This window comes from Ascaphus truei, chromosome 11 (assembly GCF_040206685.1).
Source record: "Ascaphus truei isolate aAscTru1 chromosome 11, aAscTru1.hap1, whole genome shotgun sequence".
Lineage (NCBI taxonomy): Eukaryota > Metazoa > Chordata > Amphibia > Anura > Ascaphidae > Ascaphus > Ascaphus truei.
In genome coordinates this window covers 40,081,519-40,107,344 of record NC_134493.1, presented here as the reverse complement: position 1 = coordinate 40,107,344, position 25,826 = coordinate 40,081,519, and the positions used below count along the sequence as shown (strand labels likewise).

The 25,826-nt window shown below is 44.7% G+C and overlaps 1 protein-coding gene across 1 annotated transcript; it reads right to left on the bottom strand.

The window, feature by feature from the left end:
* On the bottom strand, positions 1-25,826 carry SSTR5 (somatostatin receptor 5). Its single transcript, XM_075565787.1, has 2 exons — positions 25,145-25,826; positions 1-3,374 (listed from the first exon to the last, which is right to left on the bottom strand). The coding sequence occupies exon 2, from the start codon at positions 3,354-3,356 to the stop codon at positions 2,211-2,213; it is 1,146 nt and encodes a 381-aa protein (XP_075421902.1). The 5' UTR covers positions 3,357-3,374; positions 25,145-25,826; the 3' UTR covers positions 1-2,210.

Below are 25,826 nucleotides of genomic sequence, written 5' to 3'. Positions count from 1 at the left end.
TACAAAATAATTCCATTTATTAGAGTTCTCCAAACTATCCATTCAGGTTGACCTTCCACACCAATAAATAATATATACATCACGCTTCATTTCATGTCACTAAAATCTTTTACAATGGTTGTTATATATACAGACATTGGGATTGGTGGTTTCCTGTTAACTCAACATTAAACAATAATAAAGGCCCTTGTGACACTACATTGAAGCCCAATAATGAACCCCTTGGTTACCAGAGGGAACTGCAATGGGATGCTTAACTCATTGCAAATCTCTCCGGCAGCGGAAGGAATATCCTAGTGATCATGTGTCCACAATACCATTGTAGCATCTTTATTTGAAGGTTACCCAACCCCTGGAGCTCTGGATTGTTGAAAATGTCTCTTAGTAGAAATACACAATCTTAGCGATCTGTAACCCCCCCAAAAACAGTGTTTTATATTTATATACATAATAATACAAGCTTGAGCGCTACTGGTAAAGTATCTTGGCTTACTGTAGTAAAAACAAAATCCTGCATTGATCACCATTCTATAATATGCTGGGGACAGTGTATCAGCGCTCATGATTTCCAAGACACGTCCTTTAGCGTCAGTGTATCGAGGTGCTCACTGTACCCCGTGTGTGTGTTCTTGTGATTTAGGGGTTCATTAGAGAAGTTGGGGGGGAAGTTACCCAGAGCACATTTTGTAATGGCATATATTACATATCATCACATTTTTCTTTTGCTTAATCCTTACACACAGGACGGATTGACGGAGAAGGCTTCAGGTTTCAGAATAGTAGGTAGTATGGAGTCTAAAGGTTTTTTGGCAAAGCTTTCATTTGATGTTTCACTTGTCAACGCTGCCCCGTCTGCTACTGGGAGAGGTTACAAAGTGACATCTGAATTGTTCAGTAGTATCTCAAATTGTACATTTTCTTCAAAAAGAACAGAACGATGGAGAAAATAGTAGGCAAGCTTTTCATTTAGCCGCGTATCCAGCTGAGAATTAGGTCAAAGGCCACACTGGGCTACAGAGGACTATTTGTTGAACGAGCCATTAAAGAGACTTCATCATGTATCCATTATCTCAGGTCAGTTTTTGGCCACTTCCCTGGAGCTCTGTCTGAGAACACAATGAGGCACACAGGAGGTAGGTTAATGCGTGACCTTTAAGGCTTGTATTACCTATTAACCCACTGGTGCCTGCTGTCCTTGCACAGCAGTATAACCCAGAAAATTGTAACATTGTTGCAGGTTTCCCTTTGTTACTTTCTGATCCAATCAGTGACACAAGAATCAAATGTTTGTGACAGAGTACAGGAGGCTTTGCTGGGCCCTCTGATGGTGACAGGGTGAAAGTGCTGTGATTAGGGGGCTTCTGGTCACCCTGACATCCCCCCAAATCTAAGTTTTGAAATTGAGATGGTTAACATTAAAAACGGGACTGTTTCCTCCACGCGTTGTCAAGGACGTCCCAGCTACTGCACCTTAGGTTATTAAACCTCCCGGCTTCATCCCAAAAACATGCAATGGGTTGACATCTCAGGGGGGTTAGAAGTGAGATGGTGACCCAAACTTAAAACAGGAATGACCACATTATTCTGGTTCCGGCTTTGTTGGCACAATGCACATCTGTGTAATGTATCGCTGGCCTCTGAAAGGCAAAATGTATTTACTTTACAATGCTGTATGTGACTTCACAGAAACTCTAATGAGACGGCGTACCAGGTACAGATCTGCAACCATAAACAGGAAGAACTGCACAAAAATTGCCTACTGTATAACACACATTTTTAAGTCAACCATATATTGTCCTATGATTGTCACTATAATGCAGGGTGGACAACTCCAGAGCTCAGAAGAGGTCAGATTTTGAGGATATCCCTGTTTAAGCACAGGTGGCTCCATCTCACTGACCTGTTGGGAGGCTCTTGATGACTGGCGTTGGCCATCCCTGCTATAAGGCAGAGGTAGCAAGACAAAAAGTTAAAGAAGCAGTTGGGTCTGGAAAAATGTAACCAGAACTGATGGAAATGTACATTTTGTATTCCCGGTTCCTTTAAATGTTACTCATTCAAGATCATACATAAAAGCTTTCATCTTCTAACGGATTCCATCCTGATTCCCCTCGGATTGCAAATTCCAATTTCCATTTCATGAAAGCTGTATTTATTTTGCCTGGAGTACTCTTTGTCTATTTACATATTTCTGAAGAGAGGGTCGGATTTCAGACCTTGCTTGTTTGCATGTGCCCATTGAGCTCGGAATTCTGTGAAGCCAGCATGGTCTCCTGCAGGCGACTGCTCTTCTCTTGCCTATTCTCAGTCAGGTCTTTGATGCCATTGCTTTTGCGAAGGCACAACACTTTCTGAAAGCTTTGCTTGAAATTGTCAGAGAGGAACCCGTACAGGATGGGGTTAGCACAGCTGTTGGCGTAGGAAAGGACAACCACAAAGAAATACACGCCGACGTAGGCCGGCTCTTCTGGCACTATAAAGGTTAAGTTCACGATGTTAAGTATGTAGAACGGCAGCCAGCAGAGAACGAACACTGCCACTATAATGACAACCATTCTCGTGACTTTCCGTTCTGATCTTCTACGCCTAGTGGAGATGACACGAAGACCAGAGGACTTCACTTTAATGACAATTAAAAGGTAGCAGAGGCAAATCACCAGCAGAGGGCCAAAGAAACCCAGCACTGATGTGTAGATGATAAATGCAGCAGACCAGATATCTACTGGCTCTGGCCAACTGATGTTGCAGGTGTTTAAATCTTTCTGGATGTCTGAAAAGATGATCACCGGAAGCACAACCAGAAAGGAGAAAGTCCACACCATGGCGCTGATTAGCTTTGCCACCCTTGGTCTCCTCCACTTGGTTGACTTGATTGGGTGAACCACAGCCAAGTAACGATCGATGCTCATCACAGTAAGGCAGAAGATGCTGGTAAATTGGTTGATGCCATCCACAGTCATCACCAACCTGCAGAGAAAAGTGCCAAAGGGCCAGGAAAAGGTGGCATTTTGGGTGGCAATGAAAGGCAAACCCAACATATATAGAACGTCAGCCACAGCCAGATTGAGGATGTAAATGTTGGTGACTGTCTTCATCTTGGCATAACGGAGGACCACATAAATAACCAAGGTGTTGCCACTGAGCCCAACAGCACACACCAGAAGGTAGATAAATGGGATGAGGATGGTGCGCACTTCAGATCTAGGAGTCTCAATCCCTGTCCCATTGTCAGTACAGTTTTTAAATGACGTCAGATTGGCATCCCGTGCATTGGCTTCCAGGAGAAAAGCCATTTGGAGAGATACTGGATCCTTTCTCCTTCTCGACAAAGTTTCAGGATGGCAAGAGAGACGCATTCAGCAACATTTCTGGTACTGAAAGAGAGAGAACATACACAAGGGTTACATGTTGCAGTTCTGTTACAGAAAGCAGTGGTACTGTGATCGATTCAGGAGAGCTTCATTCTGTTTTATACGGAGACATTTTTGGACCCAATTTTGTACATATTTTTTCTGTACAAAATTGATGGTTTGTAAATAAAAGGTAGTAGTACTCTTCCGTCACTCTTCAATCCCTGGTCTCTGCTCATTTTAGGTTTGTGAAATTGGCAGTAGCTGTAATAACATTGTTTTAAAAAAAAGTAGAATTCAGCCGGGCAAAATCTCTGGTAACCAGAGAAAATATTTTTTTTCCCCCACTTTGAAAGGGAAGTCTTGTGTAGTTATTACACACTTACTAAGTGAGAGTGTTGCTTTCATGTGTACAAAAACACACACCATCAGGGCAATTTCTTTACAATGAAAAAGGGTTATTTATTAAGGTCTCCTGGAAAAGCCAGGTTTGTCCCATTCAGTTCATTGAGAATATTTTTCTTTAACAAATCGGGAGTCTTAAAATTGCCCATTTTGGGGATTTTTTGGACACTGCTTTGGCCACAACAAGTTTGGAATTTCCTTAGGTCCGAGCCTTGTAAAAACAGCACGTGTTACATGCTGTCGCATCTACAGTACCATTGCACGTTTATACTTTATGGTTTAAATGTTACTAAAAATTATTTTAAAAAAATTCAAAGGACAGAAGGCGGGTGAGAGTTTTCACTTTACTGTATATTTGGCTAATTCTGCTATAAAGAAACAAGGCAAACTAATGAATAAATACGATTTCATTAAAGGGGATAACATTACAGATGATGATGGTGGGGTTTTAAACATATATTGTAAATAACGTTTTCATCCCTTTCTATTGACCAGTGAAATCTCGATAAGAGGCACTGTTGCATTAAGGGCTGGCTATATCACTCAGTGCATCATAGCAATCTGCTCTTGCTGCTTGAATAATTCCCTGCCCTGCTCTTGTTGTGTGATTATAGGGAGGAAACTAACTCGCAAATCCATATGCGTCCTCAAAATCCAGCATCTGCCTTTTACTAGCAACACCATACTCAACACTAATCACCAATGCACACTGGGGACTCCTGCTTCAGTGTTTTATATCTGTGTGTATGTTTGTGTGCAGAGCAGTATACATTTGTGAGTGAATTCACTAAAGTATACAGTACGTGTGGATGGTGCACTATGAATCATATTATTGTTATGAGTTTATAGGAAACCCATATACCATACAATACACCACAGTGCAGTATGAAAGGCAATTGGTAACATTTTGGCTAACAATCATTGTGTTGTGTATGTTTCCTGATAGGCAAGATCCCATCACCTGTGTGAGCTTGGTGCTTGGTCCCCAGAACGTTTGTTTGTATCTTGTTGAAGGTATGTGTATCTTACGGTATTAGCCAACATGTGAAAAAGGTTATCAGGGAGATTAGGGAGGAAAACCAATGGATGGTGTCTCTTCATCGTCCATTGGCTCGTGCTGGGTTGGGGAGACTTTTTTTCAAGTAGATTATACCTTTTTTTCGAGCGCACTGGTAAATTGACAGAAGTGGACAGTACAGGTAGTCCTCGTTATCCAACGTTTCACTTTACAATGAATGGCATATCCAACGCTTTACAATGCAACCTGAGGGCCGTTGCGTCACCACCACTGATTAACATGGGGCTCACTTTACAACGGTTTCACTATCCGACGCTACTTCCAGAACGGATTCCGTTGGATAACCCAGGACTGTCTGTGCATTGAAGTCTTGTTTACAATTTTTGGCCCGGTTTAGTGGAAAGGAACGCAGCAATTCGTCTTGTATTATTCCACCAGCACAAAATATTTCTAAAAATGATTTCACTGATACATTCCTCATCGGCAGCAGTAACATAGCAACGTTACCGGGCATTACGAATACAGCAGGCTAATTACGCTCAGTGTGCTAGGGACTATTCCAGCCTGTTCTTAATGCTGCCAAGCTTATTTATCTCACACGCTGCTCCTCTCCTCCCCAAGCCTTTATGTTAGGTTCCCACAATAACTCCCCATGTCACAGAGTCAAATTCAGGTTTTCTGCAGTAGTTCCTTAATTTAAAGCTCTGGATGACACATTATTTATAACTATGTCCATGCCCTTTCAGCTCAGCCTATGGTTTATACCAGGGCTCTACTACTTATTTTCCAAAAGGGCCACAAGAGTATTACAATGCATTTAAAGACTTGCTGATTATACTTAAAGAATGTGCAAGCATTTCAAGAATTTACACCTGCACCATCTATATTTATATTACCTTAGACCAGGTGACGCTCAACTCCAGTCCTCAAGCCCTCTCCAAAAGGTCAGGTTTTCAGGATATCCCAGATTCAGCACAGGTGGCCCAATCAGTCCCTGCTTCAGCATAGGTGGTGTAGTCTTTGACTGAGCCACTGGTTGAGCCACCTGTGCTGAAGCTGGGATACCCTGAAAACCTGACCTGTTGAGCACTCCTGCCTTCGATTACAAGTGAATTTTAGTATTTAAAAAAAACTGCACTTGGCTGCCTGAGCAACTGCAATAAAATGAACATAAGCAGGAAGTCCAAGGGCCACTCAAGGGCCAGATTTGGCCCCCGGGGCTGCCAGGTGAAGAGCCCATGGCTTGTACTGTACACACTGGTGCACAATAGAGTATTTGCAGGAGACGGGTTCAGACCCCAACACAAGAAAAAAGGGATTTGCAACTACTGTAAGCTTCAATAAATAATTCAACTTCAAACAAGTTGCCGGCGGTAGGACAGGCGTTTATCCCTCTCTACCACTCGCCACCCAGACCCCTTTCTACGAATTCCCCAGTCACTATACACAGTTCCTTGCTGCGAACACGCGGGTACCAGTAACGTACCCATGGCGGATTTCGTGCTGAAGCAGGGATAGCCTGAAAACCTTTGTATGTATTGTTTTTTTTTATATATTTATTTGGGGAGTTGGGAGGTTTGTGGGGGGGGGGGGTGAGGATTTTTTTTGTATGTATTAGGAAGGGTGGGGTATTTTGGTATGTATTTTGTGGGGAGGATTGTGTGAGGAGGGGGATTGAGAGAGTGGGGTAATTGGTGGTGGGAGAGTGAGAGGAGCGATGGGGTGAGGGAGGGAGAGAGTAAGAGTGAGACGCAGGGGAGAGAAATACATGTATGGAGGGGGGAACAGTGAGAGGTGAGATGCAGGGGAGAAACAAACATGGGGAGAGGGAGGGAAATAGAGGGGGGCTCGTAAGGTCTGAAACGGGGGAGCTCGCAAGAACGTCAACACGGGGAGGGTGGGGGCCCCAATCCTAACTCTAGTCCTGGGCCTCTGGAAAACTGTCTGCGGACTTGGCCTCAGCAGAGGTGGCTCAATTGGAGGCTCCTTGCTTCATCACAGGTGGCTCAATCAGTGGCTCAGTCTTTGACCGAGCCACAGATTGAGTCACCTGTGCTGAAGCAGGGATATCCTGAAAACCTGACCTGTTGGGGCATCTATGAGGACTGAAGTTAAGAACCTCTGGGTTAAGGGAACCCTTCCTTCTGCGCTGTGAAGTTCTGCAAAGTGCATCATGGTCGGACACAGTCACCGATGAACAACTACTGTATCTGTTACATTAATAAACGGGATCTTTTTGGGGTGGTCTCAAGGCAAATATGAAGCGATATGGACGCAAATGGCATCATTTTCTTCTTGCGTCTCGTTGCATCAACGTTCCAAGGTTTTGGTTCCAAGCTGTGCGCTGAGTGCGTCACCATGCGATTTTGGGGAGTGACCGTAGGAGGAGTTGCATAATGCATATATTATAATGAGATGTGGCAGCAAATAAAAATCCCACTTGGTAGCACATTCACATCCAAAGCCCCGCCTTTCCCCATTATCTCTTAGCATCCACTGCAGCCAGGGATTCTGGGTAATGACATGCAAATGAGAACAGTGTCACCTTTTGCTTTATGTCTATTTTTGCATGGTCCCCTATAAGTTTATGCCTGCCACATTGCACAGCTTCTCAACACCGCCTGGGTTACAGAAGTGTATGGCCTGCAACCCTACACACAGACAGCTGTTTTGATCTATTGGGCCTTCTAATGTGAGGTTGGTCCTGGCCATGCATTGAAGCTGGAAGTGTCTACAACCAGACACAAAAAAAAAGTTACAGTGAGTAAAAATGTAGCAAACTCTGCATCACTTTTGCATCTTGTGTTTGCCTCAAAAAGGAAACACTTTATTACATTTGACGCAAGCGCGTCAGAACAAACTTCTAGTCGCACTTTCTGTACGTTGATACAGCTCCCCCTTTATCGGCATTCAATTCTGCTGAAAAGAAAACGGGGACCATACTATACCGTTCTGGGGATTGAGGTAATTCCACCAGTGAGGGTGGATCTGGCTACTTCTAGGCTTTAAGGTAACCGAAAAGACAGTATGACGGTCTTTTCACTCTCCTCCTACGCTTCACTGATAGAGTGGTCTGCAACGCAGGCCTGAACACCAGCAAAGGTGTTAACCAGAGGACTGACTGCATAACGTATAACTGTGAAGTGCTCTGATAATAAAAGAGTCCTGCAATTACAAATTATTAATACTCGCTGATGTGAAAAGACGCTTCGGTGAACATTCTTAGTGAGATGAAGTGAAACAGAGTGGGCAGTCGGTGAGAGACGTGAGTCAGCTGCGACTAACAAAATCAAGGGAACAAAGAAAAGGCAGATACAGGGGTCTGTGCACTGACATTTTGGGGGTCACCATTTCAGTGCCAAAAAGTAATACACACAACGCACTTTTTTTGAAAGGTTTGTATGATCACTTCACACGTACTGTATGAGGCAGAATTAGTTTGAAATGAATTTTTACATGTCCTCATGTTAAATACCTGAGTGTTATCATTTAAATGCAAACACAATTATGTGTACAGGCATACCCCGCATTAACGTACGCAATGGGACCGGAGCATGTATGTAAAGTGAAAATGTACTTAAAGTGAAGCACTACCTTTTCCCCACTTATCGATGCATGTACAGTACTGCAATCGTCATATACGTGTATAACTGATGTAAATAACGCATGTGTAACAGGCTCTATAGTCTCCCAGCTTGTGCACAGCTTCGGTACAGGTAGGGAGCCGGTATTGCTGTTCAGGACGTGATGACAGGTGCATGCGTGAGCTGCCGTTTACCTATTGGGCGATATGTACTTACTCGCGAGTGTACTTAAAGTGAGTGTCCTTAAAGCGGGGTATGCCTGTATATTGTATTTATGACTAGCATTGGTAACTGATAATTATTAGTGTAATATTATTTGTAATAGCCTTACTGTGAAAATAATACATTTTGTCACCCTATATACTAAAATACCTGTACTATGTACAATTTTTGGAGTGGCTGATACATAGTAACTTAAGGCCGCGGGCATGGTCAGCGCTTAGCCGCTGAGCCGCGATCATGCTTGTCAGTGAGCCCCTGCAGCCGCAATGAGAGTGGCTTTAGCAGGGGCTCGCGCACGCTTCCTCAGGCGAGTGGAAGCGTGCTGACTTTCATCCGACAGTCGGATTTTAGTTTGAGCACTGAGTCCGCTCTCGTGAAGCAGCCAATGAAGACGAGGTGAGTGAATGGGGGAGAGATTGCCTGCCAGCGGGGTGAGTTGCTGCTCGGGGGGGGGGGGGGGATGGCCCAAGGGGACAATATGGTGCTTGGGGGGGGGGAAGTGGCCCAAAGTACCGCCTCCCGCCACACAAGCGAGCTCACAGCGTGAGCGCGCCTCAGCACGCGAGGCTAGAGTATGGACGCAGCCTTATTCTGCGCTAAAACTATTCACAGTCTTTTTCGGGTTTACACCAAGTTGAACTTGGCTTGAAGATTTTGACGCACTTTTAATTGATTTTATGATATATTTTTTTTTTTGTACATTTACATCTGTGTGCCAAGTGCAGTCCATTGAGGTTATTACATACGTGCACAAAATATACATTGCGTTTGACACGCTCCAATTTTGCACCTAAAAATCTGTTTGCGACGCTTAGTACATTGACACCATATGGTGAGTGTTGGATCTGAACACAGTTGGAAGACCATGTTTCAAGCAGATTTAGCAACAGGAGGAGTCAGTTAATGCAGGGGTGCGCAAACAGGGGGGGCGTGGCGGTTACAAAGGCCTGCGCTTCCCCAAAGGCATTTAAATGAAATGCGGGGGACCGCGCGAGGCCTTTGTGACTTCCCTTACCTTGGCTTCGGGTGATGCGTCACCATGGCAACCCAGCTACAAATGACGCCGCGGGTCACGTGATGTCGTGTCGCCATGCCGTCACATGACACTGCAGCGTCATTTTACTCCGGAGCCAAGATAGTGGGGGGGGGGCAGTAGGGGGTGCGACCAGGGGGGGAGAGCAGGCAGCAGGGTGCAGGGGGAAAAGTTTGCACACCCCTGAGTTAATGCACATATTTTGATGAGATGGATCTATATTTTTCTCCCTGACATACTTTACATACTTTACTCCTTTTACTTGTGTTTCAAGACCCCTAAACCATCCCCCCGCCCCGCACCCCGACTGGTATTCCCTGTCTGAGCTGGTGTTATCAATAAGACACAGACACCATCGTATTGAAGAGTGGATCAGAGGTGCATTCCTTGGCAATAAATGACGCATGACACATAAACCCCTTCAAACCAGTTACAGAACATTACAGCAGTTTATTGAGCTTGGTGCTTAACCTCCCATGTGTGGAGTCCTGTTGACATGGACAGAAAGCCATAGCTTTGTTGTCAAGTTACTATCATGTTATTTTTCTCACCCAACACTAGGAGAGCCCATTAGCAACCATGATTGTATTTTATTGTTTGCAGTGTGTGTGAAGAGTTGTAGCGCCAGCAACAGTAATCTTGTCCCCAAGCTCTGACTCTGGTTCACAATTGTGTATTGTTTACGTACAGTGTTCTCATTCCAGAGGCCGCATTGTACAGCGCTATGGAATTTGTCAGCACCTTATACTTAAACAATTATAGTTACAACATCCAATGTGCTCTACTTCGAATTGGCAAGATGAATTATGGTGTTAGCCAAAGGTCTCAGGTCATCACGAGTCTGGTTCTGAGCATTGGTCAAAGTTAATTGACACTGAACATAAAGGCAGGAGGATATGATCCAGCTCAACAAGGGGTAACACCTCTTTGAACCTCACTTTCAAGGTGTATGCCATCACACTGGAAAATAAGAGACTGGAAATCAGTCTCCAGTATTTACGTATAAATCCCTGTTCTCAAAGCTGTGAATTAGCTATTGACAATGAAATAGTTGATCTGTTCTCCAATGGTATATATTTTTTTTCTATGGGTATTATGTCCAAAAGGCAACATTACAGACTAGGGCGGTAGACGGATAGGTTGGAAAACAGGAAGAAATACCAGCACACCTTCTCCGCTGTTTGTAAGTAGTTGGCGCCAGTCGGCATTAAGGGCAAGGTGAGCTGGCACCAGGTTGTATTGTCCATTCTCTGCAATGCAGCTCAGTGCTGGACATTCAGCTGGTCCATGAAAATGCTCTGAAGTGGCTGAGCATCTCCATGAGTGTCAGCATGAGATAAGGTGCCATATTAACTTGAGATAAGTCATGAGGACCATGACACCTGTGTCTCAGCATAATCCAAGGCGTAGATAAGAATGTCTGCAAATCGAAATGTTGTCAGCTTCTAGGACTGCGTTTTATTTATCCCCCCCCCCCCCACCCTCTCTTTTTTATAGCAGGTAAAATGAAACTGTCTGGGGAGTTTAGTTACAGGCGCCCGCGGGATCCTGGGAGCACACTTCTCGTGCCTTGGTAAGCATGGTGGCCCCGGCAGAGGGAAAGTGAACTATGTATTATTTCAACATTATCTAATTATCGCATCTACATCAGGGCTGGGAAACTCCAGTCCTCAAGGGCCGCCAACAGGTCAGGTTTTCAGGATATTCCTGCTTCAGCAGAGGTGGCTCAATCAGTGGCTCAGTCTTTCATATGGTGTAGTTCAGGGGTGACCAATATCAAGCCTCAAGACCCCCCACTTCCCCAAACAGGTCAGAATTTTAGGATATCCCTGCTTCAGCACGGGTGGCTCAATCAGTGGCTGAGTGATAGTAAGGTTCATGTCCCGGTATGGGAACTTATTCAAGCAGTGCTCCAAGCCGCATGCGGACATAGGGAGGGGGGAATTACTTCATTAAATACACTGCCTTTTGTAGGGGTTTCAGATTAAAAGAAACATTTATCTTAATTTCTGTAGAAACCAGAAACCTCAGGCCCATGTCTACTACATAATGCTATGCCGCAAGACTCCTGGCACAGGAAGACACCTTGAAGCCCATTCAAGTAAGTATCCATAAGGCGGTGTTTTTTAAAACCTTTTTTTTGGTGAAGGAACAATATAATTATATTGGGAAATTCTGAGGGACCTCAATCCTCTCTAATAGCGTCTGAAATCAGATGCATTGTAAGGAACCCCAACCCCCTCTAATAGCACATCTGAGCTCAGATGCATTGTAAGGAACCCCATCACCCTCTCTAATAGTGTGTTGAAGATCAGATGCATTGCAAGGAACCCCAACCCTCTCTAATAGCGCGTCTGAGATCAGATGCATTGTAAGGAACCCCAACCCTCTCTTATAGCGCGTCTGAGATCAGATGCATTGTAAGGAACCCCAACCCTCTCTAATAGCGCGTCTGAGATCAGATGCATTGTAAGGATCCCCAACCCTCTCTAATAGCGCGTCTGAGATCAGATGCATTGTAAGGATCCCCAACCCTCTCTAATAGTGCATCTGAGATCAGATGCATTGTAAGGATCCCCAACCCTCTCTAATAGCGCGTCTGAGATCAGATGCAAAGAAACCCCAACCTTCTCTAATAGCGTGTCTGAGATCAGATGCATTGTAAGGAACCCCAACCCTCTCTAATAGCGCGTCTGAGATCAGATGCATTGTAAGGAGTCCCATCACCCTCTCTAATAGTGTGTTGAAGATCAGATGCATTGCAAGGAACCCCAACCTTCTCTAATAGCGCGTCTGAGATCAGATGCATTGCAAGGAGTCCCAACCCAATACAAGTGTTGCCAGTCGCCGGAGGACGAGCGGAGTACGGCGGACACGTATACCATCACGGCTGCAGTGATGGAGTTTGAGATTTATCTCATACATGCCTATTACCATCCGGTGTTTGTTCCATTACAGGAAGTGGTTAAATCCTCGATGAAAGCAGCCTGGATCTCCGGAGGATATTATCTGTGGGTTTTATACCCATTCATATTTACCTTTGAACTTTGACACCATTTGTTGGACAGTTTTTTTTATTATTTTTCATATAATGCAATTATTCAATAATCCTTGTATATATTTTTTATGGGTGTTTAAGTGTATTCATATCACATGGTGTTCCCCTCACTTATGGAAAGTTGAATCTATATTCCATTTAATGTATTATTCCTCATCAATTAGGGATTGTATGGTCCTTATTTATTTATATATATATATATATATATACATATATGTGATAATACTAACTGGATAATTGAATTGATTAATACTAACTGGATAATTGAATTGATTAATACTAACTGGATAATTGAATTGATTAATACTAACTGGATAATTGAATTGATTAATACTAACTGGATAGTTGAATTGATTAATTCTAACTATCTTAGATAATATATTAATTTATTAATTCACTTGTGGAGCCCAGTACTTCCAATAGATATTGGGCTTAATAATTCATATTGAATAATGATAAAGTATAGTCATATTCTAATTGACTATACAATGAAGGCTAACGACTAAATAGTGGGCTTTGATTGCTACCATTACAATGACCCATGAAATAAACTATTTGGTGAAAATGAATTAAATATTTAAATATTAATAATAATAACAACAATAATTGTGTGTTGATTATGTCATACTAATTATATTTTGTGGCTGTGAATGATATACAGTACCATTTATTTATATAATATTAATGTATTTACATGTGGTGTTTGTTTATAATATAAATAATATTTGTGAAATAACTGTGTGTATATATAAATTGTATAATTATACTGTGATTCTAATGTGTTAATATTTGTGATGTGAATCCTATTCCTCAATTTTGGACATTTTACATTGTTTTATTAGTTTAATATATTGTTTTTTTACATGTTTAATATATGTAGTTTAATATATGTTCTGTTTACATGTTTTTAAAGTACACGTCTTAACAATTGGCATAATCACAGGGTTAATTTACATTTATATGACTGCGTGCAGCATTAATTGTCCCTAATAATATTGTTTATATTGTCTAGAATAGATAATATGGTTATGTTTACACAAGATATCATTTATCTTTAACTTATCCTTTGATTCAATATATAGATATATACAACTATTTATGTTTATTAGTGTGTACGATATCAATTAAGCACTGTTTATAATACACAGACAGACACACACACACACACACACACACACACACACGGTCACACGACATACAGTATAAAGTTTTGTATTTATGGTTTAAAAACAGAAAGAGAGTGAGTGAGAATGAGAGTGAGAGTGAGTGAGAGTGAGTGAGTGAGTAATAGAGAGAGAGAGAGAGAGAGAGAATGAGAGGGAGAGAGAGAATGAGAGAGGGAGAGAGAGAATGAGAGAGAGCGAGAGAGAGAATGAGAGAGCGAAAGAGAGAATGAGAGAGCGAGAGAGAGAATGAGAGAGAGAGAGAGAGAGAGAGAATGAGAATATATATATATATATATATATATATATATATATATATATATATACAGTGTTCGACAAACCTATACATTTGCTCGCCCCGGGCGAGTGGATTTAACCCCCGGGCGAGTAAATATTGGCCCAAGCAGCACATGTTTGGTACTAGGTGGCGAGTAGATTTTTTTTGTGTGGCGAGTAGATTTTTTGGTGATTTGTCAACCACTGTGTATATATATATATATATATATATATATATATTGTGACATAGTCCAAAGATGTTAGGCAGCTTTCTGCCCCATTTTAGAGCAGAAAGTGCAGGAATAGCTAAAAATGATCCGTTCCACAGCTTCACATTAACTCAGGCAGCTGGATGGAAAATCCAGACCACAGATTACAATGGCTCTAGTTCTCCCTCACCTGCTCTTCTAATCACATGCACAGGTATTTAGAGCAGAGAGGTTTTGCATTTCACTCTCTCTCCTTGGAGCCTGGGGGCTGGGGGTGTCGCTACTCTCCTGCATCCAGTATCGAGGTTGACGGCCTCTCCACGTATCACAGTACCAGAGGATTTGCCTGGACACCCCAAACAGATAAGATAAACAAATGGTTACTGCTGTTGCTAAAAGACTGTGCTGTATCTTGTGACCCTAAATGAGAGAGCATTGTTTTAAGCTGGGGAACCAGTTTAGTTGGCCAGCAGCTGTTAGAGAGACTGATTTTGATGTGTAGTTAGATCCCTGAAAGGGATAGGATTTTGTTTATATAATTTGGTTTCTTTTTACTTGAAATAACAGTGTGGGAAATACTGTAACAATGAAATAAGTGAACTGCTGAATGAAAGTATCTGAGTACCTCTAACCTACACATGTTAAAGCTGCAGTACCTTACTTGGATGAAAATAAAGCAGGCAGAAGCCTGAGTTAAGCAGCTTAATACTTTGCATGATCCTGTTTTTGTATTAAATAACCCTAGAAGACTGTGTCAGGAAGAACCCAGACAGACGTCAGCACTACAAAAGAGGGGCGTTTGTCACATATGGTGGAGAATGCGGGCAGACACTAAAGTCTGTGGGTTTGCAAATAAATGCGGGGGTTTAAAATGGCCGCCCAGCTGAAGTAAAATACAGATGCTATGAGTGAAGTCTGTTCCACTGTGTATATCAGTTGTGCTTCTAGCATACACAGAGAATGTGCGAAGTGTGGATGCAATAGCACCCTGAACCCAAACAGAAAACCAAAATGTTTTGCTGAAGAAAAAAAAAATTTTTTGCATCTAGCAAGTGCTGTTTGTAAAGCTAATGCCTTTTGCTGAAGTGAGTGAATTTGCAGCTAGCAAGTGCTGTATGTAAGTTGCTGAAGTGAGTGAAATTGCAGCTAGCAATTGTCCCTGCCGGGTTTCTAAAATGGCCGACGTGAAATGTTTGTTGTGTAATGTACGTAACCATACAAAACAGTGTCCCTTCAGGCCATACTATGATCACGACCCTGGAGGAGAGCCGTACCCACAGATGAATTTAGTATGCTGGGCCTGTCGTGAAGTAGGTCACATGGAAGATGTGTGCCCCAAAATTTTCAAAGACAAACAGCTGCAAAAGCAAGCAACGCCCTGTGAGTGCAAGCAAGATGTGGAAGCTGATAACAGTGAGTGTGTGCCCAGGACCACTGATATCTCTGGAGCTAATAAAGCAAAAAGAAAGAAAACTGTTCCTCAAGTCACAGGGGAAGTGACCGAGCCACTTGAACCTGCACTGTCAGGACATGCGTCAGAAAGGCGCCGAGATGAGCAACAGCCCATAGGGCCTGGCGCAATCGTCCCAGGAATGACGACACGCCTAGAGATGACAAAGGCTACTGCTACCATCATAGGCAGAGAGCCAAGCGAATCAAAGAAAACAAGAACTGACTGGAAACTATGCTATGAGATGTCCCAGAAAGATGTGCAAAACTTCATCACAGAGTTGGGGGTTTCTCGGCAAGAGGCTAGCGCGCTTAAAGCAGAGCTGGAACTCTCACGCCATGAGGTCTACGCTCGCAGCACAGAGCTGTGTACATTGAAGGAAACCTATGAGAATACCCTGAGTAATTTAGAGACTGTAAAAAGAGAGAATGTAAGTCTGACACAGAAAAATTCAGACTTGACTGACCAGATCAGTGAAGGTGATGAGAAGCTTCACCAAGCAGAAAAAGTGGAGAAGCAATTGATCCAGGAAAAGTTAGAAATGCAGGAAGCACTGCAGAATACAGAATCAGCGGCGATCCAGGCGACACAATCTGCAGAGCTCCAAAAAATGGAGGCGCTGATGCAAACCCAGAGCAAGCACCAGAAAGAGGTGAAGACCCTGAGGGAGGTCTGGCACGATCAGGTTGGAGAGCTGCAGAAGCAGATGGCTGAGCGCGAGATACAGTGCGCCAAGAGAGAGGAGGTGTCCGTCCGTCAGGTGGTTTGCCTGACACTGCGCTATAAAAGCGAGATGGCCGATATCTACAAGCAGCTGGACCACACGGCAAATGAGGGGGCCCGGCTGCAGCTGGAGCTGGACAAGACCCGGGAGGAGCACCTGCAGCTGCAGGTCAAGAATAGAGAAAATGAAACAGAGTTAAACCTCGCTCTGAAACAGATGACGGACATGGGAGAAGCGGCTAAAGTGGTTCAGTCGGGCTATCAATCCTACCTCCTAACCAAGCAAGCGGTACGTTCCTATACGTGTATCTTCAATGCTGTTGCAATATTACGATTTGCTATAAAGATGAAGTTGGAGAAAGAGATTCCAAGGCTAAAAGAGACACGGTCACAAAAGGAGACCAGGGAAAGTAAACTCAATGCCCTCACTGATGACAAAGAGGAAGGAGAAAGAATTGACTTTGATTGTGCTGCTGTTATTCCAGAAACAGATAGGCACCCTCCTGAGAATATACTCCCTGATCTGGAATTCAAAAATCCAGATCCTCAATTTCATTTACGTTGTCCAGAAGATTATCAAACTAGTGGACACACCCAGGACAACACAGAAGATGTTTTAGCCAAGTGGGTGGCAGTTCCTGAAAACACAAACTTGTTGACAGATCCTGATGACATGGTTAATATGGACTACGTTTGTACAGAGGCAACTAGGTCTCCAAAACCCAAAGGCCTGGTAATGGCCACAAAAGGGAAATCAAAGATTGAAAAGGAAAAACAACGAAGGTTAACACGGCGCCTGAATAGTTCCATATCTCACCAATCTGGACCACACTGTGGAGCCAAGGAGAATCTGGTCCAAGGGTCTCATCAGAAGCTAAAGAAACAGTCCAGTCATTTGCAGGTTGCAGCGGGCTATGAAATAAAGTCAAAGGATGCAATAGACTGGAAGTCAAAAAAAAAAAAAAAAAATGTTTGGGGGAACTGACCGATTTTTTTTTTTTATTACACGTGTGGACTATGTCACGGACACTTAACTATGCAAATAAGCATTTTGTCAATATTACAATGTTATATTGGTTCTCTGTGTTGAAAATGTAGCTAAACTACAAATTAATATACAGGGTTGATGGCCCTTAAGATTACAAGGCTGTAGTATAAGAGAAAAAATATTGGTAGCTTACAATATGGAAAAAAAAAAAAATGCCCTTTTCGGTTGGTAAATTTATAATGAAGTTCATATTCGTATCATGTGAATACTTAATGTTGTACTGAGGAGTTAGCTCAAGTATTTCAGGTAGGACGCTCACCCCAGTGAGGTCCATGGCCGCTCACCCCAGTAGGTGTGAGCTGGGGAGGGGGATATGTGACATAGTCCAAAGATGTTAGGCAGCTTTCTGCCCCATTTTAGAGCAGAAAGTGCAGGAATAGCTAAAAATGATCCGTTCCACAGCTTCACATTAACTCAGGCAGCTGGATGGAAAATCCAGACCACAGATTACAATGGCTCTAGTTCTCCCTCACCTGCTCTTCTAATCACATGCACAGGTATTTAGAGCAGAGAGGTTTTGCATTTCACTCTCTCTCCTTGGAGCCTGGGGGCTGGGGGTGTCGCTACTCTCCTGCATCCAGTATCGAGGTTGACGGCCTCTCCACGTATCACAGTACCAGAGGATTTGCCTGGACACCCCAAACAGATAAGATAAACAAATGGTTACTGCTGTTGCTAAAAGACTGTGCTGTATCTTGTGACCCTAAATGAGAGAGCATTGTTTTAAGCTGGGGAACCAGTTTAGTTGGCCAGCAGCTGTTAGAGAGACTGATTTTGATGTGTAGTTAGATCCCTGAAAGGGATAGGATTTTGTTTATATAATTTGGTTTCTTTTTACTTGAAATAACAGTGTGGGAAATACTGTAACAATGAAATGAGTGAACTGCTGAATGAAAGTATCTGAGTACCTCTAACCTACACATGTTAAAGCTGCAGTACCTTACTTGGATGAAAATAAAGCAGGCAGAAGCCTGAGTTAAGCAGCTTAATACTTTGCATGATCCTGTTTTTGTATTAAATAACCCTAGAAGACTGTGTCAGGAAGAACCCAGACAGACGTCAGCACTACAAAAGAGGGGCGTTTGTCACAATATATATATATATATATATATATATATATATATAAATGTTTTAGAAAACCTACTATTTTTCAGTTTTTAAACCATAAATATAAAAACATTATGGACTGTGAATTATATTTGTTTAATGGTTCGCCATATACATTGTACAAGGCCGTCTTGTGCCAAAGCTTTCCACGCTGCTGCTGAGGTCTATTGATCGGATGTGAGTTTATGGACAGACCTCTGCAGTCTGGAAAGCTGACGCACAAGAGAACCTTGTACACTGTTAGTCCATTCAATGTGGAATGTTAGTCCATTCAAAAGTATCACAACCCACAAAGTACTCTTTCTGTGATCAATAGGACTAGCACCATTGAGGAAACCGTAAGCACCGCAGAAACCTTTCTAACAATACTGTATAAATTAATTTACCAACGGGTTTAAAAGTACTATATACTCTTGTGCTAAAACAGGTACTTTTTTAAGGCACTTTGACCGTAGTGTAATGTATAATAATAGAACCCTGTGCAAAACTAGGTGTGGAAGAGAAAAGGAGTTAAAAGCAATCCAGGCAATATCCTACATATAACTTGCCCCCGCTGCCTACTACAGTGTTTGCTGTGGCGGACGCTGCGCGCACGAGAGCCCTCCCCGCAATGGCGCCGGGCCCGCTGCGAGGGGGGGCCGCAGCGCTCGCTCGAGAGCTACTCCTGCTCTCAATAGAATTGAGAGCAGGACTCGCGTCGAGCGGCTAGGCACGCCCCCCGGCGGTTCAGCCAATGAGGGCAAACCTGCCGGGTGATGTCATGGCCGCGCCCCCGTCACTCCTCCGCCACGCCCCCCCCGGTCTCTGCTCCTGCAGTGAGCTGCAGACCGGGGAATCGGCTGAACGCGCAGCCAAAAGCGCGGGCGCGCGTTACAGCGGAGAGACCGGGGCCTTAGCCTTAGTGCAGGGAGGACAGGCTGCTCCCCAAGGAATAACCAATTCCTATAACACACATGTGAAACAAGAAAATGATGAGCGCACAATCCTGGATATGCAGTTAATGAATGTATATTTAATAAGAAATCTGACAAGTAAATACCACATGTGGTTAAACATATAAATAAAAAGCAGAGATGAAACGATAATAATAGAACTTGGTGGATGCTGCTATCCTAAATAGGAGAGGTATATGTTAGAACCTTGAGGGCTAAATCTCAATTGAGTGTGAGGTTGGTTGTACTGGCTTAGCAATGCTATACGGTGGAGGTATGTGGTAGCCTTTTTCACCACCATAACTAAAAATGTGATATATATTTATATTTTTTTTATATATATACAAACTGCTCATTTGCATGTCATTCCCCAGAATCCCTTGCTGCAGTGGAAGTGCTGTGTGCTGGGTGATAATGGTGAAACGCGGAGTTGCAGACCTGTCTAAGACATGCAAATGAGCATACAGTAATATTTCCATTTGATATATATATATATATATATATATATATATATATACTATATATTTGTGAAAGCACTGTATGTTTGTCTGCATGGCCTGTGTCCCTAGGGGAAATCTCATTGGTCCCTTGGGCCGCCCGCCCCCGCACACCTCTCATTGGCCTGAGGCGGAGTGACGGCCCAAAATACACACACACACACACACACCACCCCCCCTCGCTCTCTGCGGCTCTCCCCTCACATAGACCGCTCCCCCAACTGACCATGCCCTAGAGCGCTCCCAACGGCTCTCATCACCCATAGGCCACTCCCTCACCCGGCGCTCTCCCTCACCCGCTCACCCCCCGCTCAACCCTCCCCCCGCTCACCCCCCCCGCTCACCCCCCCCGCTCACCCCCCCACACACACACTCAGCACGCTCTCTGCGGCTCTCCCCTCACATAGGCCGCTCCCCGTCCCCGAGGGCGCTCCTCCGACTGTCTCCGCCTCTCCCCGCGAGAGGCACAGCGCCTCCTCACCGGAGCGTGTCAGGCTCGCCGCGGAGGAGCCCGAGGTGGAGGAGGAGGGCGGCCGTGACCCGGAGGAAGAGGAGCGCAGCCGTGTGCAAGGTGAGTACAAGCAGGGGAATGGGTTATTTAACGCGTCCCTGACTCCGCCTGCCCTTTGCCCCCCCCTACCCTCCCTACCCCCCTGCCCCTTGCCCACTGCCCTCCCTTCCCATTGCCCACTGCCCTCCCTCCCCCTGCCCTTTAACCCCCCTCCCCCTGCCCTTTGCCCCCTGGCCTTTTCCCCCTGCCCTCCCTCCCCCAGCCCTTTGCCCCCTGCCCCCCCATCCCTTTGCCCCCTGCCCTTTGCCCCCTGCCCCCCCTACCCACCTGCCCTTTGCCCCCTGCCCTCCCTCCCCCTGACCTTTGCCCCCTGCCCTCCCTCCCCCTGGCCTTTGCCCCCTGCCCTCCCTCCCCCTGCCCTTTGCCCCCTGCCCTCCCTCCCCCTGGCCTTTGCCCCCTGCCCTCCCTCCCCCAGCCCTTTGCCCCCGGTCCCCCCAGCCCTTTGCCCCCTGCCTCCGCAGCCCTTTGCCCCCTGCCCCCCCTGCCCTTTGCCCCCCGCCCCCCTACCCACATGCCCTTTGCCCCCTGCCCTTTGCCCTCCCTCCCTCTGCCCTCCCCTCCCCTCTCCCCCTGCCCTTTGCTCCCTGCCCTCCCCTCCCTCCCCTGCCCTTTGCCCCCCCCCGCCCCTCCCTGCCCTTTGCCCCCCCTGCCCCTCCCTGCCTTTTGCCCCCCCGCCCCTCCCTGCAGTTTGACCCCCCCCACCACTCCCTGCCGTTTGCCCCCCCCTCGCCCCTCCCTGCCGTTTGCCCCCCCCCGCCCCACCCTGCCGTTTGCCCCCCTCCCTACCCTGCCGTTTGCCCCCCTCCCTTTGCCCTCCCCACCCTTCTACGCCCCTTGCCCCAACCCCCCGCCCTTCGACGCCCCTCCCCCACCCTTCGAAGCCCCTCCCCCCCACCCTTCGACCTCCCCCCCCCCGCCCTTCGATGCCCCTCCCCCCCCCACCCTTCCACTCCATGCTCCCTGCCCTTCCACGCCCGGGCAACGCCGGGTATATCAGCTAGTATATATATATATATATACACACACACATACACACACACCTCTCCTAGTGCCATGTACTAATAGGTGACATAGAGCACATCTTCATCTCCTCCCTCTGCTGTGGCACCTCTCCTCCTGTCTCTGGCAGTGAAGGGGTGGACGGTTTAGATGGAGCAGAACATTCCTTGGTGCTGGAGGGTCTGACTCAAAAAGAACAGCAGGTTCCAAGAGTCCCTGAGTTTCCATGTTACTAAGTTACTGTTCAAATGCTGGATTTAGATAACAGGGATCTGGCTGGATCTTTTCAGGAGTTACGTGCATTAAGGACTTTGTGATACACATTGTGCCAGCATCCCCTCTCAAGGCTTCTCCTTTATATGTCAAAAGCACATTATTTAGCACTCATCTGATGACCCAGCTTCATCAGGTTCATGCTATTTGTTTTGCTCTCAGAGAAAGTCCAGTTGTACCATCCAACGCACCATCAATTATTAACCTTAAAAAAAACATTGTGACGGTTTGTGTTTCTTGTTAACTCTTGCACAGCCATGGGACGCCTCTCCACCACACCCCACCTCCCTCCGCCCCCCCCCCCCATCCCCACCCCCTTTACATTCAAGGACTAAGAATTTTAAGGGGTGTAAACTAGTGATTCTAACCTGCATGTCCAGACCTGCCAACTCTCACTGATTTTTATTAAGTCTTATGTATTTTAAGTCAGTCTCATTCATTTTCAGCCCCAGTAATCTACTGTATACTATAAATCTAAGTTGGATTCCGTTTTCCGTTTGTTTGTATGTCCGAAGCATCGATATCCCACAAATGGCACCACGTAGCACAACGAAACGTGGACTGTACATTCTGCGGTGGATTTGTAGGTCAACGCAACTATTTTGAGCTTCCAATATGACTCACCTCCCAAATTATGGACATTCTAAATTTCCCTTGGCTAAAGCGGGGGTGGGGGCGTGGCTACTAAGGGAGGGGGCGTATCCTTGCCTGGATCGGGGCTGTGTGTGTGATGTGAGGTGTGCGGTGGAGATGTGCTAGCTAGCGGGGGGAGAAGCAGGGGCAGGGGGGAAACATTTGCCGGCAGCGAGGGGAGATGTACCAATGGAGGGGGGGCCGGGGAGATGTGCCGGCAGCGAGGGGACATGCCACAGCGGCGTAGAGAGACCGCCGGGGGGGGGGACAAAGACATGTTCCGGTAGCGGTGGGAGGCACACACACATATACACACACAGACCGAGACAAATCTCACCCCGCACTACATCGAGCAGCAGTGCGGGGTGAGGGGGGGGGGCGGGGAGATGTTCCGGCAGCAGGGGGGGGGAGGGGGGGCGGGGCCATGTATTCTATATTACATTCCCAGGGCGAAGCCGGGCACAAAATCTAGTCTCATATGCAATAAGTCAAATCAGTACTTTTCTATTCAATTGTTATTTGTTGGATCCAAAATCTTCAAATTTCCCTAACTCAGAAGTCTAAAGACGCGGAGTGCTTTTCTTGTCTTTATTTCATTCTAAACTAAATACTGTAGGAAAAAACTGAGAACTTTATATATATTTGTGTTCAGGTAGAAATTGTGGAAAGATGAATGTAAGTAAATTAAACATAAACAGTGACATGATCAAATTAATAAGTATGTTGTCAATATTGCAATAATCAGTTATTATTTTAGGGGCTTTTTTGAACAAAGTTGTTTCTATGAGCAGATATGTTTAATAAATAGTGGTTTCATAAAAATGAATAGATTGTTTAGGGTGTTTAAAAAAACAGCCAAATATGTGCTGACAGATTATCATTAGGTCAATGTTTTTCAACAGGGGTTCCACCGGATATCTCGGACATCTCGGAAGGGTTCCCTGCGATTTTCAGGTCATTTGAAAATTGTACCAAATACAGAAGAATTTAGAATGCATCTGATCTCAGACGCGCTATTAGAGAGAGTTGGGGTTCCTTACAATGCATCAGATCTCAGACGCTATTAGAGAGGGTTGGGGTTCCTTACAATGCATCTGATCTCAGACGCGCTATTAGAGAGGGTTGGGGTTCCTTACAATGCATCTGATCTCAGACACGCTATTAGAGAGAGTTGGGGTTCCTTACAAAGCATCTGATCTCAGACACACTATTAGAGAGGGTTGGGGTTCCTTACAATGCATCTGATCTCAGACTTGCTATTAGAGATGGTTGGGGTTCCTTACAATGCATTGGATCTCAGACTCTATTAGAGTTGGGGTTCTTCAGAATTTCACAATATAAGTATAGGTTTCCTTAACCAAAAGAAGGTTGAAAACTACTGCATTAGTTATTTCTTCTTTTTCTATATTTTCAACTATTCAAAAAAAGATCCAAGTGAGTATCTAACCACCTTGGTGCTGTAGGATACTGCAATGCATTGCATTCCCCCGTGGAATTAATGTGGTTATGGAGGTGAAAGATGCGAGCCTCTATCTATTTTAGGCTTAGCACATCACTATCAGTTAAGAGCTGAGCATGGACAGAGCTGTGTGAGATTTAGACTAGGCTACAGTATTCCAGGCTGTTACATAATGTGTACGTGACACTTTATAATACAGATTCACAATATAGATGCTGAGATGGATATGTGGGATACAGTAGCTACTGCTAAGTATGTGTTACAAATGCCAGAAATGTGTAACTACCCAAATAACTAGCTAAATATACAATGTAAGTGAAAGTGTGAGCTAAATACAGGAATGCTATACTGTAGGGGAGAGAGAAATAAGTAAATAAGAGGGGTCTTTAGAGAGAAGAATCAAACATATGGATGAGATATATGAGGGGGAGAGAGATGTGGGAGGATGGAAATATAAATAAATGGATCAGAAAAAGAACACAGAGAGGGATGGATAGTATATTGATCACTGACCAGTTCTCCATATGTATGAGGGACCTTCCCATACATTGCGAAAAAAAAAAATTCTTCCACTTTCTCCATGAAAAAAGTTCCCTAACCCAATGCAAGTCAATGGAACATAAAAAGATCTCCTTCTGTTCCTCCCAAACCTCACTGGAAATAAATCACACGTTGACCTGTTGGCATTACCCAAGACTATGGGGTATGGGCATAAAGGTTTGGGTGCAGGTGTGGATGTTTTGGATAGAGAGGAATTCATACCACTGACAGCTGTGTAACTCTCAGCACTGACCCTGCTAATAAGTATCCAAAATGCTTCCTGTTACTCTTCTTAAAATAATCCAGGCATCAGGATCCTTCCATCACATTGTGCTTAATTTTGGGGTCATGGGGGCAACGCAGCAAACTGTCACCTTGTACTGTCTGTGAATGCACCTATTGTAATAACACACCTGTAATCTAGGTCTGCCACACAATTACAGGATAAAACAGATAAACAAGTTAGCATTTGTTTGCACTCCTAATTCCCAAGTCAGTTAAAAGTGCACCACTTCGATCACTTAATTTGCAATATGATGGAGCTGAAATAGAAGAGCATGGAAAATTCTGCATACAAACCAAAGCTTCTCTTACCTGTCCGTGCTTTTTCCTTATCTGCATCTCCATATAACTTCACCACATCATTGGTTACACTTAACTCGTCTAAGATCACGTTTGGAGTTTGCCCCAGTAAGTCAGATCTGTCCTGCAGTCTCTACAAGATCCCTTCTGTGTTGTGTCTTCGGGTGCACTGTCCACCTGCCAGACAGCTCAGCAGCTCTTCTGTGTCTACCTGGAGCAGAATGATCCCTTTCAGGTCATTGTGGTTGGTAAATAAGCTAAACCCATGAAGTGAATACGTGTCCTTTCATAGCACCTGTAAGCAGTATTCACTCCCACATTGTATCTTGTGAACAGTCATGTAAGAGTAAAACAAATCAATGCAACAGGAGACTCTTCTTTCTTCACTGATGATCCAGGTAGATGTTTAATTGGGTCTTTGTCATGTTATTCCTTTCTCCCCTGTGGAACACAAGTGCAGCTTTCTCTTGTTGCTACACTGAGCTTCTGTAGTTTCTGCATTGGATTCACACTAGCTAAGGTTGGTGTGATTAGTTGCTGTTGCTGATGCTAATATATATTAGCCTTTGTTGCTCTGTGTGTGATCTGAAAAGCAAATGTGCTATTCTCCTGGTGCACGACCAGGCTGTGAGCTGCAGGCACACACAGCAGAGTCTGAACATCCCCTCATCAGCCTGGCCCACATCACTGCTTT

What these genes read in the sequence shown, in the direction of transcription:
- SSTR5 (XM_075565787.1), bottom strand. Translation starts at nt 3,356, where the DNA reads ATGCGTCTCTCTTGCCATCCTGAAACTTTGTCGAGAAGGAGAAAGGAT.